We start from the raw sequence: 12,387 nt of genomic DNA on the forward strand, positions 1-12,387 counted from the left end.
CTAGAGGAGACCTTGTATTTCACAGGCAACCTTCCGAGGGCAAAAAAACTGTCATCATAATAATGTAATAATAATAATAATAAAATTATGATACTGAAAAGAATCGCTTGGGGGAGGGGCTCCCCCTCTTGGTGTGGCTTGTGCTGGCTCAGGTGGCTGCTTAAGGCCACAGGGTGGGTCTGAGATGAAGCTGCAGAATGATCTGAGCTGATTCCCCGACCGGGCGCAGGGCTCCAGCAGGACAGTCCTGCAGATCTCGGAGCTGGGTCTGCCCCTGGCAGCAAGGCACGGACTGCGGGACTCAGGGCTCCTGGAGGTCAGGCAGGTCGGCCAGCAGCATGGGGGAATCCATCTGGATCTCACGCTGCAGGGACTCGATGTCGGCAGGGTTCATGCCGTGGCCCTCGAGCCAGTCAGCGAGCAGGGAGGCTGAGAGCGAGGCTGAGTCTGCTTGGCTGTGGGTGCGGCGGGGAGACAGGGTGAGAGGCTCCTCCTGCAGAGGGAGCCCCAACCGACAGCCCTACCAAACCCAGAGCCCCACCGGACCCAGAGCCCCATTGGACCCACAGCCCAACTCAAAACGTCAGACCCAGCTCTTACCCGTCTTGTGGCCCATCAGCCACACCCATGTCAAAAGACTGGTTTAGGAATTCCTCCAGGTCAAAGCCAACACCATAGCCAGCTCCACTGCCCTTGGGGGTGCCCGAGAACACGGGGGGCAAAGGGTCCTCCACCTGCAGGGGATGACGGCAGCTCACAACACAGGCACCACCAAGAGCAGACTGAGGTTGGCAGGGTGCCCGGCCATGATACAGCCCCACCCATGCCCGGGCCTGGACAGCAGCGGTGACAGCGCCAGCCTCAAAAAACCCTGAGCGTGGGCTGGGGTCTCCAACAATCTGCTCGTCAGCATTAGGCTCTGGCCTCAACAACCTCAGAGCCCACCTCCCCCGCGTCAGACCCAGGCATCCCCACGACCAGGCCTCTCTCTCACCTGCGACTTGGACAGCTGCTGGGTCACCAGGGTGACGTCAGGTGACTCCGATGTGGAGGGCTGTGGGGCCCCCCCGGGGTCTGGAGGGGGTGGGCCAGAGGGGAAGTAAGGGAGAACACTCAGGGCACTGGGGCCGGGCAGCCCAGGGGGCGGCACCAGTGGCTGGGGGGCCAGAAGGCTGGAGGTGGCAGTGGTCTGGGGAGCAGCAGGGCCAGCTGCAGGTGCAGGGGGTGGGCAGGCCGGCTGTGGCAGGGGCCCAGTGGGCTGGGTGGCAGGGCCAGCGGGAGGGCTGGGGGGCCGGGCTGTGGGCGCGGGGGCAGGGGGCTGGGCCATGCGAGTCCAACGCTCCAGCAGGCTGCGGTCGTTTTCACTGAGCACCAGCCCAGCCAGGGGGTCAGCGGAGGGGCCCCCCGAGACCCCCGCGCCCCGCTCCTTGCGCTCGCGCTCCTGCCGCCTCTTCTCCCGCTCCTTGGCCCGCTCCTGCCGCCGTCGGCGTTTCTCCTCCCGCTCCCGCTGGCGCTCCTGAGCAGTCACCGGCTTCCGAGGCTCAGGAGCTTCCAGGGGGGCACTGGGGCCATCTGTGAGGAGGATGGGAAGGTAAGGTAAGAGTCAGTCCAGGCAGGGGTTCCCCCTCTGCCCCCCATTCCCCAGCCAGGCACCTCGGAGCCGGCTCCGCAAGGACTTGAGCAAGGCAGCCTTGAGGGCAGCCTTGGTGTTGTCTGAGATGGCCCCCTCCTTCTTTGGAGGGGCTGGTTCACTGGCTGGTGGGGGCGGTTGCAGGGTCAGATCGATGGTGTCGGGCGCAGGGCCAGGGCACGGCAGTGGGGCTGGTGGAGGGGACTCCATGGCGCAGTCCCCACTCGGAGCCCAGGGGCTGGGCATTTCCACGTCGGGGCAGCTGGGCTCGCTGGCCACAGGCTGCAGGGAAGGCTGGAAGCGGATCTGCTGGCGAATGCCCTCGCGCCGTGCGTGGAAGTCCTCGATCTCCGCCACGATGGCCTCCTTAATGCGCTCCCGCGTGAGGGCTTCGCGGTCAAAGGCAAAGTCAAAGGGCGGGGCACAGTCAGGCTCGTCGTCAGGGTCATGGTACTTGGCCAGGAAGGGGTGGCGGAGGGCAGCAGCTGCGGAGACACGGGCGCTGGGCTCGAAACGTAGCATGCGCCCCAGTAGGGAGAGCGCCTGGCGGTCAGCACCCGGGTACACCGTCTCCCAGGGCACAGGCTGGCGTGGTGGCAGGCTCTGGATATAGGCCCGCACCCTCTCAGCTCCCACAGCCTGAATCACGGCCGGCGACGGGGTACCCAGCACCGTCATGATCAGCTGCAGCTGGTGCACATAGTTTTTGCCTGGGAAGAGTTGGCGCCGGGCCAGCATCTCCCCAAAGATGCAGCCCACGGACCACAGGTCAATGGCCTGCGTGTACTCATGCAGCGAGAGCATGAGCTCGGGGGCGCGGTACCAGCGAGTGGCCACATACTCAGTCATGAAGTACTGGTGCTCAGCGGGCGAGGTGCACAGGCCACGGGCCATGCCAAAGTCCCCAATCTTGAGCTCGCAGTTCTCGTTCACCAGCAGATTGGAGGGCTTGAGGTCGCGGTGGATGACCTGAGCCGAGTGCATGTACTTGAGGCCCCGCAGCAGCTGGTACAGGAAGTAGCGCACATGCTCCAGTGTCAGCGGCTGTGAGGAATGGATGATCTGGTGCAGGTCGCTCTCCATCAGGTCCAGGACCACGTAGCTGAGAGGCAGGGGAGAGACGCAGGCTGTCTTGCCCAAACTCCAACCCCACTGTCACGCCCTCCCAGCTCCAGACAGGTCAAGGTCTTACTCTTAGACCCTGCAGGGGCTGCCCGCATGGTATCAAGATTCTCTACAACTTTTCCATGGACTCAAGTGAAATCACTTTTCTCTCCAGGCCTAGCTTTTCTCATCAGAGAAAAGATGAGGCTGGACTAGACCAGCCTGGCCCCCAGGGTTTAGTTTGGGGGCCCTCTTCGTTGTGTGGTAGTGGCTGCTTGAAAGGCTATGATGAAAATTTAAAGGCTTCTGCAATCTGCAGGACAGTGTTCTGTGACTGACTAGTGACGTCTGCTACTGGAATAGGAAAGAACAGACATAGGATGAATACCCTACATTTGCCATGCTATATACTGAGATTCTGGGCTTCCCAGGTGGCACCAGCAGTAAAGAACCCACCTGCCAACGCAGGAGACGCGGGTTCGATCTCTGAGTCAGGAAAGATCTCTTGGAGGAGGGCATGGGAACCCACTTGAGCATCCTTGCCTGGAGAATCCCCAGGGACAGAGGAGCCTGGCAAGCTACAGTCCACAGGGTCGCAAAAAGTCAAGACATGACTGAAGTGACTTAGCATGCACACATACTGAGATTCTATAAACCTGTCACTTCTATACTTTCTTTGAAGAAATCATAGCTGTCCCTGGCAAACCCTTAGGGAGCACTGGTCCTGGAGTCATGGGAATTTCCCCAGCCTACCCTACATTAGGTTCAGCTGCCCTTCCAGAACTTTAGCAGAGTGGCTCCAGCCTTCAGAAAAGGTGCCAACTCTGCCTCCCTCCCTATCCCTGCTCCTTACACAGATTTGAACTCGCCATAGGGTACAGTGGGCCTCAGGATGTCCTTTATGGCAATGATGTTGTCATGCTTGAAGTGCTTGAGGATCTTCAGCTCTCTGAGGGTCCGCTTGGCATTGGTCACCACGTCAAAAGCATTAGGGATCTTCTTAATGGCCACCTGCTGGCCTGGGGAACAGGGGAAAAGTAGATGCCACTTGGGATAGCTGGTGAGCTGCAGAGTAGCACATGGCCTCTTTCGATATGCTATGCATGTGACAACAGCTACCACAGAGGACCTACTATGTGCCAGATCCTGTGCTGAGCACAGTAGGTACATGACCACATCTCCCCTTCACCTCTGTCCCAAGGCAGGTACACAGCTCAAAGTCACAGACATGGAGACCTGGGCACAGCAATTTGTTGGGCACACTGCACAGCTAGTTAGCAGTACCGCCCTACACTCTGTGCGTCTCAGGCCTCTTCATCCCACCACCAACCCAATGCCTGCTGTCTGCTCCACAACGCACTCCGGTGAACCTCCATTCTGATATCACCCAGACTGTCACCTTTCTAAGGAGGAAGCAGACTGCTGCGCTGGCAGAGCCAGCAGAGTTTCTAGAGACCCGAGCCCAACACAGAGGCCGGCCCCCAGACAGCGCCCAACCCCTGCTTGCTGACTTGACTGAGATTTCACATCCCAGCTTCTCTGCTGGCTGCTGGGACGGCGGGTCCCACCCCCCCAGGACTTGGTTCCCACACATGAGAGCGGCCGGGAGGGTCGCTCACCAGTGAGGCGGCGGCGCGCGGAGGACACTACCCCGTAGGCCCCGTTGCCAATGGTCTCGATGATCTCGTACTCGTCCCCCACGTCGAAGGTCACGTCGAAGGACCGCGCCTTCAGCAGGGCCAGGTTCTTGGCCGCCACCGAGGCGGCGGTGCCAGCGGGTTCCGCTTTCACCGGCCCAGGGGGCTCCCCGGAACCGTCCTCACCGTCGTCCTCCTTCAGGGGCTCGGCCATGGCGTCTGCGTGGACACGCGGGCGAGGAGGGGCCCGGCCCCGGACTCAGGGGCCCCTCGGAGGCTCCAGACCCGCAGGCCGAGCAGCACGTGCACTCCGCGTCCCGCACGCTCGGGAGCCCCCAGCTCAATCCAGCGCGGGAAGCGGGGTCGGCGGTGGGGGAGGCGCCGCGAGGCGCGGTCCAGGAAGAAAGCGAGGGGCGGGCCGCCCGCTCTTCTTGGTCCTCACTAGGCTAATGGTGCCTCACCCCGACGCCGCTCGGGCCCTCGACGCCGCCCAGGCGTCCAGCCCCGGGGTCGGGGTTGGGGGGTGGGACCCGAATACCCGCTCCCTCAATAGGTCTGGCAGCCGCCACCACCTCAGCGGAACGCTCAACTCCGCCGGTCTCCCGCCCCGCCCCCTCAAGACCACTCCCCTCAGCCTCTGACCAGTCCTTGAATGGCCTTTACTGAGGTCCCCACCCCTTCCACTTGCTCCCCCAATCCGCGCCTACCTTCCGAGGAAGCCACGCCTTCACCCGCGCCCGCGCCTTGGTCCAGTCTCCAGGAGGGAACCACCCAACCCGCGCTCGGCGCTTAGCCGGGGCGCGGCCGCCTGGCTCGGTCCTCGGACGCAGGCGCGCCAGCAGCCCCGGGCGCCGCGAGACTGCGAGGCACCGCCTCCTACGTGCGCGCGCGCGCATCCGCTCCGATCTTCCAGGTCCTCTCTGGTCAGTTGCTGGTGGCCTCGGGATCTTGGAGGGCTGTTACCGGTAGTTACCATCACTCAGTCCCCTTTAGGCCCCTCTTCCCTTATCAGCCCCTATAAGCCCGAGTTTTGCGTCCCCCGTTTTCCCGATGGGCCCCGGAAGCCTGGCGCTTGGGAATGCGTGGTCCCAGGTAGACGGTGATCCGTCACATCCAACCACAGAGATCCCGGTCCTCCGGGTTCTAGAGCGTCGGCTCAAAGCCGCCCTGACTTCCGGTATCTGTCCTCTCAGCTCAGCTTCCGGCGCCCCGGACTTCGGCCAGCGGTTCGCTAGCCTCTGCCGTGAACCTTCCGTGGGGCGGCTCCGTCCAGCGACTCCCGCGCTGTGGCTGCAGGGCAGCAGGCAGGGCCACAGGGTCAGCTGCGCCTGGAGGAGGCAGAGCTCCGCCGGAGCCAGTGCCCTGCCAATCTTCAGGGCCAGCGTTCGACCTCGCAGCGAGTGCGCGCCGAGCGCTGATCCTCTGCGTCCTGAGGCGGCTCACGGGAGGTCGTGTGTCCTCCAGTGACTGAGGAGAAGAGAGCCAGGGGGCGGGGATCCCAGAAGTTAGGCCTGAGGGCCCTAGGGAGGGTCCATCCCTTAGACTGGAAAGGAATTTTGTTTACATTCCCCACTGTTGGGAGGTTTATTTTTTACTAAAACATACTTACAGGAAGTTCCACACAGCGTAAGTGTATGAATAAATTCACAAACTGAACATATCAGTATATCGAAGTCACGTGGAGGAAAAAAAAAATCGAGAACATTTCCAGCACTTCAGAAACCCTTTCTCTTTTCTAGTGGTTACAACTTCTTTCTGTTGACTCTTTTCCATACTTTGGGGGTCGGTTGCCGTGAATTCTAGGAGATTCACTGGGGCCCATACATTAAGATGGAAAAGTGGAGATTGCATTTTAAAAATACAACATCAGGGAAAATGTCTGAGAGCGTAACGTCAGCTCTAGGACAAATAAATGGAGAAGGCAATGGCACCCCACTCCAGTACTCTTGCCTGGAAAATCCTGTGGACGGAGGAGCCTGGTAGGCTGCAGTCCATGGGGTCGCTAAGAGTCGGATATGACTGAGCGACTTCACTTTCACTTTTCACTTTCATGCATTGAAGAAGGAAATGGCAACCCGCTCCAGTGTTCTTGCCTGGAGAATCCCAGGGACGGGGGAGCCTGGTGGGCTGCTGTCTCTGGGGTCGCACAGAGTCGGACACAACTGAAGTGACTTAGCAGCAGCAGCAGCAGGACAAATAAATACCTCGTATTTAAACATGGAAAGATCACTTGGACCTCCTGAGTTAACCATACCTTTGGTTCTGGTTTTCCTGAAAGCATAGCAAAAAGCCAGATTATCTGTTACATGATTTGCCTTGACCATTAATAAACCATATTCATGGGGAGTGGACATTTTCTGCACTGAGTTCTGAAAACATTTCCATGATGGCCTTTCCTTAAGTGACACGGTAGACAACCTTCCTTAACTCTGACGTATGTGTGCATTAAGTTCTGCAGTGTCCATCAGTGAAAAGAGAGGGCATAAACCTGCAGGACCCAGAAACATGTCTTCTCAGGGAACCCAATGCCCAGTTCTGTGACAATCTGGTCTGCTAAAGGAATAAAGCATAAGATAGCAGAAAAGACCCATACATTTTGAATGCTTTAAATACTTCTTTAGAAATATTTCAGCTAGAATTGGTATACAAGTTATAGACGATTCAACTTTCTCTGGCAAAACCTCCCTGTTTCTCATTTACTTTTTAAAAAATATTTTACTTATTTGTTTGGCTGCACTGAGTGGCTCCAGAGCATGCAAAGTCAGTAGCTGCAGCACACAGGCTTAGTTGGTCTGGGGCATGTGGGATCCTACCTAGTTCTCCAACCAGGCATTGAACCCACCGATCCCTGCATTACAAGACAGATTCTTAACCACTGAACCACCAGAGAAGTCCCTTCATTTACTTTTGAATTCATCATGAGCTGCTTTACTTCTCCCCCTACTAGACCCTGACTCTGTCCTGAGAAAGTTGTCAGTTATCTAACATTCTCCAGCCTTGCCTTATGAGCTTACTTCATATGACACAACTGACTACTTCAAGAAAAAGTTTTCTCATGTGGCTCAAAATTCAAATCATAATAAAAAGGTTCAAGTGAAAATCCTGGTCTCACGCCAGGTGGCTGATTTTATAGTTTCCTGTTGGGCTTCCCTTGTGGCTCAGCTGGTAAAGAATCCTGCAAGGTGGGAGACCTGGGTTTGATCCCTGGGTTGGGAAGATCTGGAGAAGGGAAAGGCTACCCACTCCAGTATTCTGGCCTGGGGACACAACTGAGCCACTTTCACTTTCATTGGAAGTAAAAAAGAAACAATAAAAATCCGAAACACACAAATACAACTATACATTCTTTGTCCCCTTGACAAAATATAGCAAATCATTTACACTTTTCCTGAAATCATTAAGTATCAAAAACCAGAGGGATCTCTCATTCTTCTTATAACAGCTTTTTTTTTTGAGATATAATTCACATACTGTAGAACATTTATAGTGTACAATTCAGTACATGAATTTAGTAGGTTCACAGAGTTGTGCAACCATCACTCCACCCAATTTTAGAACATTGTCATCAACTCAAAAGAAAGCCATTAGTCACTCCTGATTTCCCCTCACCAGCCCCTGGCAATCACTAATCTACTTCCTGTCTCCAGACTGCCTATTCTGGATGTTTCAGATCAATGCAATCGTATACTCTGCGACCTTGAGACCTTTTGTATTTGACTTTTTTCACTCAGCCTAATGTTTTCCAGGTTCATCCTTGTATCAGAACTTCATTTTTATTTTTAAAGCTGAATATGTTACACTGTATAGATAGACCACATTTGTTTATCCCATCATCAGCTGATGGACATTAGGGTTCCTTCCACTTTTTGGCTGGTGTGACTAATTGTGCTCTGGACATTCACAGACAAGGTTTGTGTGGACCCAGGCTTTCCGAGCTCTTGGGTACAGTTCTAAGGGTATGATTGCTGGGTCATATGGTAAACTTTTTAAACATTTTGAGGAACTGCCAAACTGTTTCCTTTAGTGGTCACACCAGTTCACTATCTCCCCAGTGTATTTGAGGGTTGCAATTTCTCCACATCCTCACCAGCACTTATTATTTTCTTATTTTTCTTTTTTAAATTGTAGTCATCCTGGTGGGTATGAAGTAGTATGTCATTGTGGTTTTGATTTGCATTACTCTCATGACTTCTCAGGGCTTCCCTGGTGGCTCAGAGGTTAAAGCCTCTGCCTGCAATGCAGGAGACCTGGGTTTGATCCCTGGGTCGGGAAGATCCCCTGGAGAAGGAAATGGCAACCCACCCCAGTATTCTTGCCTGGAGAATCCCATGGACGGAGGAACCTGGTGGGCTACAGTCCACAAGGTGGCAAAGAGTCGGACACAACTGAGTGACTTCACTTTTACTTTCCTTCATGACTAATGATGTTGAACATCTTCTCACGGGCTTATCAGCCATTCTTCTTTGGGGAAATGTCTGTTCAGTGTCTATTCAGTTCCTTTCTGTTTTGTTTGTTTGCTTTTGGCTGTGTTGGGTCTTTGTTGCCTCGAGAGCTTTTTCTCTAGTTGCAGCAAGCTGAGGCTACTCTCTGGTTGTGGTGTGCTGGCTTCTCATTGCAGTGGCTTCTCTTGTTGCAGAGCATGGGCTCTAGGGCATGTGGGCTCCGAAGCTGCAGTTCCTAGGCTCCAGAGCACAGGCTCAATAGTTGTGGTGTAGGGGCTTAGTTGCTCCGTAGTATGTGGAATCTTCCCTCTAGCAGGCAGATCCTTTACCACTGAGCCACCACAGAAGCCCTCATTGGCATTGAACCCACTTTTATTTTTCTTTAAAACTTTATAGAGACTTTATTTTAAAAACCTTTATATAAAAACTTTTATTTTATTTACATATTTAAATTTATTTAAATTTTTTACTTTTATTATTATTTTTTGTGGCGCCACCATGCAGTGTGCAGGATCTTAGTTCCCTGACCAGGGATTGAACCTATGCCCTCAGCAGTGAAAGCTTGGAGTTCTAACCAATGGACCAGCAGGGAATTCTCATCTCACTCTTTTTTACAGCTGCATAGTACCTCTTTTCAAATATAACCTATTTACCCAAGACCCTATAGGTATACACTACTACTTTAAGATTTTTGCTCTTGCAAATGATGTTGCACTAAGTTATCTTGAACACATCATTTTGTGCACTGCAAGTTTAAAATACCCAGAAGTGGATGGTGTGCCAAGTTAAAGACTATTGCACTTGTGATTTTAATAGGTAATGTCAAATTTCTGTCCTTAGTTGTTGTTTAACTGTTAAGTCATGTCGTCTATGGGGTCGCACAGAATCGGACACGACTGAAGCGACTTAGCAGCAGCAGCAGCAGCATGTCAGACTCTTTGCAACTCCATGGACTGTAGCTTGCAAGGCTCCTCTGTCCATGGGATTTCCCAGGCAAGAATACTGGAGTTCAAAATTAGGAAAGGAGTACACCAAGGCTGTATATTGTCACCCTGCTTATTTAACTTATATGCAGAGTACATCATTCAAAATGCCGGGCTGAATGAATCACAAGCTGGAATCAAGATTGCCAGGAGAAATATCAACAACCTCAGATATGCAGATGATAACACCCTAATGGCAGAAAGCAAAGAGGAACTAAAGAGTCTCTTGATGAGGGTGAAAGAGGAGAGTGAAAAAGCTGACTTAAAACTCAACATTCAAAAAACTAAGATCATGGCATCCAGTCCCATCGCTTCATGGCAAATAGATGGGGGAAAATAGGAAACAGTGACGAATTTTATTTTCTTGGGCTCCAAAATCACTGTGGATGGTGACTGCAGCCACAAAATTAAAAGGTGCTTGCTCCTTGGAAGAAAAGCTATGACAAACCTAGACAGCATATTGAAAAGGAGAGTCATCAGTTTGCCAACAAAGGTCCATATGTATAGTCAAAGCTATGGTTTTTCCAGTAGTCATGTATGAATGTGAGAGTTGGACCATAAGGCTGAGTGCTGAAGAACTGATGCTTTGGAACTGTGGTGCTGGAGAAGACTCTTGCAAGTCCCCTGGACAGCAAGGAGATTAAACCAATGAATCCTTAAGGAAATCAACCCTGATTATTCATCGGAAGGACTGATGCTGAAGCTGAACTTCAAAGCTTTGGCCACCTGATGCAAAGAGCCAGCTTATTGGAAAAGACCCTGATGCTGGAAAAGTGAAAGTGAAGTCTCTCAGTGGTGTCTGACTCTTTGCAACCCCGTGGACTGTAGCCCACCAGGCTCCTCCATCCATGGGATTCTCTAGGCAAAGGTTGCCATTTCCTTCTCCAGGGGATCTTCCCAACCCAGGGATCAAACCCAGGTCTCCTGCATTGCGGGCAGACGCTTTAAGCTCTGAGCCACCAGCGAAGCCCTTGATACTGGAAAAGACTGAGGGCAAAAGGAGAAGGGGCCAGTCCTGGAGTCTGTTCTCTATGGAAGGGCTATAGTCTCTGTGGCAGGCCTAAGGGAGACCTCCAAAAGGGTTGACACCACATGCCACATCTCCTAGGACTGCTGCTGCTCCTGTCCCCACAGCAGGCCACTGCTGACCCATGCCTCTGCAGGAGACCTACACACACTCACAGGAAGGTCTGGCTCAGTCTCTTGTGGGGGTCACTGCTCCTTTGCCTGGGTCCTGGCACGCATAAGGTTTTGTTTGTGCCCTCTGCCATGTCTACCTTCGCCTTCTTCGTCACTGTCCCTGTCCACGGCTGAGAAGGGGGATCAGCAGGAGAGGGGCGTGATAACCTAACAGCACACAGTGGGGGTGGGTGGGGGTGCCACCTCTGCCTCCAGGACTCCCTGTGCCTGGCTCCACTCTCCCCACTGACTAAGGCCAACAGCCCTGAGTCACCCAGTGAGCAGCCGGTCGGCACAGCCCACATCCGGATCTGCAGAGGCTATGGAAGCTGCTCTGGGGCCCACTTCTCAGCCTGAAGCCCCTCCCCCTTTTCCTTCCCCCAGCAGACATGCACTTATCTTGCTAGACAGAACTTTGTCACATGGCCACCCTCCTTGCAGGGGTCTGAGAAATCAAAAGCTCAGTCAGGCACATGGCTGCCCACCAAGTCAGGATTTGTTAGAAATGGAGAACAGACAGTGAACAGGTAGAAGAGCCAGAGCCACATCTTCTGGTCTAGAGGACAGATGGGTGATGGCCTAGTCCCCAAAACCAAGACAGGACCTTCTCAGAGACCCTGGAGACTTGGAGGCTGAGTTCCCTCACTCAAGGTCCACAGCCTCCCCAGGACAGACCAGCTTCGTCTCTCTCAGCCCTGGGGGGTCACCACTCCTTCCCAAAGGTGGCAGGGACCAAGAGTTCCCTTGGCCCAGAGCCCACACCACAGGAGACAAGCAGTGCAGCAGGGGTGGGTGTGAGGGAGGTGCTGGCCAGCAGCTTGGACTGCCCCTTGACTTCTTTCAGGACTGCCAAGCCCTCCAGACCATACACAGTCACACTGACACACACACACTAGTACAGTCACAGCATGGCGCTCACATGCCCTTGTAGTCCATTTAGGTTCCCAGAACACAGACACATGCCCACCCAGGATGCACAGAATTCAGGGGCACCACTGAGCACACAAGTTGACTGTTAACCCTACTGCAGTCCATCTCTCCCCACTCCCTCGAGCTTCTGTCCAGCACCCAGTGCTCTGTAGAAGTCTCCAGGGGATGCCCCACAAGGCTCCCAGGCTTGTGACCACTGCCACTTTTCACCCGCAGACTGACCAGCCACTTCCACACCTGCCCCAAAGCCAGAGCCTCAGTCACTCACTACATCGCCAAGCACATGCTCCGTGAAGGGCAGTCTTCTGGGGTGGGGGGTGGTGGGCAGGGGAAGGGGTTGACTGTGAACATGTGTACAAATCTCTGCACTTGAAGAACTCAAATTTAGCCTGGAAGAGGACAACAAAGTCACTGAACTACAGTGTCTTGGGTGACAGGCTCCAGGCCTGGACCCAGGAAGGGCTGATGGGGGAGGAGGTGGT

The 12,387-nt window shown here is 54.2% G+C and overlaps 1 protein-coding gene across 4 annotated transcripts; it reads right to left on the reverse strand.

Moving 5' to 3' along the window:
* Position 1: 1 nt before the first annotated feature.
* MAPK7 (mitogen-activated protein kinase 7) lies at positions 2-5,822 on the reverse strand. Of its 4 annotated transcripts, XM_042255725.1 has the most exons (7): positions 5,079-5,822; positions 4,354-4,590; positions 3,588-3,753; positions 1,654-2,732; positions 995-1,572; positions 601-734; positions 2-455 (listed from the first exon to the last, which is right to left on the reverse strand). In XM_042255725.1, exons 2-7 carry the CDS (start codon positions 4,583-4,585, stop codon positions 302-304), a joined length of 2,343 nt encoding a protein of 780 aa, XP_042111659.1. In that variant the 5' UTR covers positions 4,586-4,590; positions 5,079-5,822; the 3' UTR covers positions 2-301. The 4 variants fall into 4 exon arrangements, with proteins under 4 accessions (XP_042111659.1, XP_014954157.2, XP_060250823.1 ...); XM_015098671.3 differs by lacking the exon at positions 5,079-5,822 and having other exon boundaries at positions 4,354-4,964; XM_060394840.1 differs by lacking the exons at positions 3,588-3,753; positions 5,079-5,822 and having other exon boundaries at positions 4,354-4,558.
* Between the last annotated feature and the right edge of the window lie 6,565 nt (positions 5,823-12,387).

This window comes from Ovis aries, chromosome 11 (genome assembly GCF_016772045.2).
Source record: "Ovis aries strain OAR_USU_Benz2616 breed Rambouillet chromosome 11, ARS-UI_Ramb_v3.0, whole genome shotgun sequence".
NCBI lineage: Eukaryota > Metazoa > Chordata > Mammalia > Artiodactyla > Bovidae > Ovis > Ovis aries.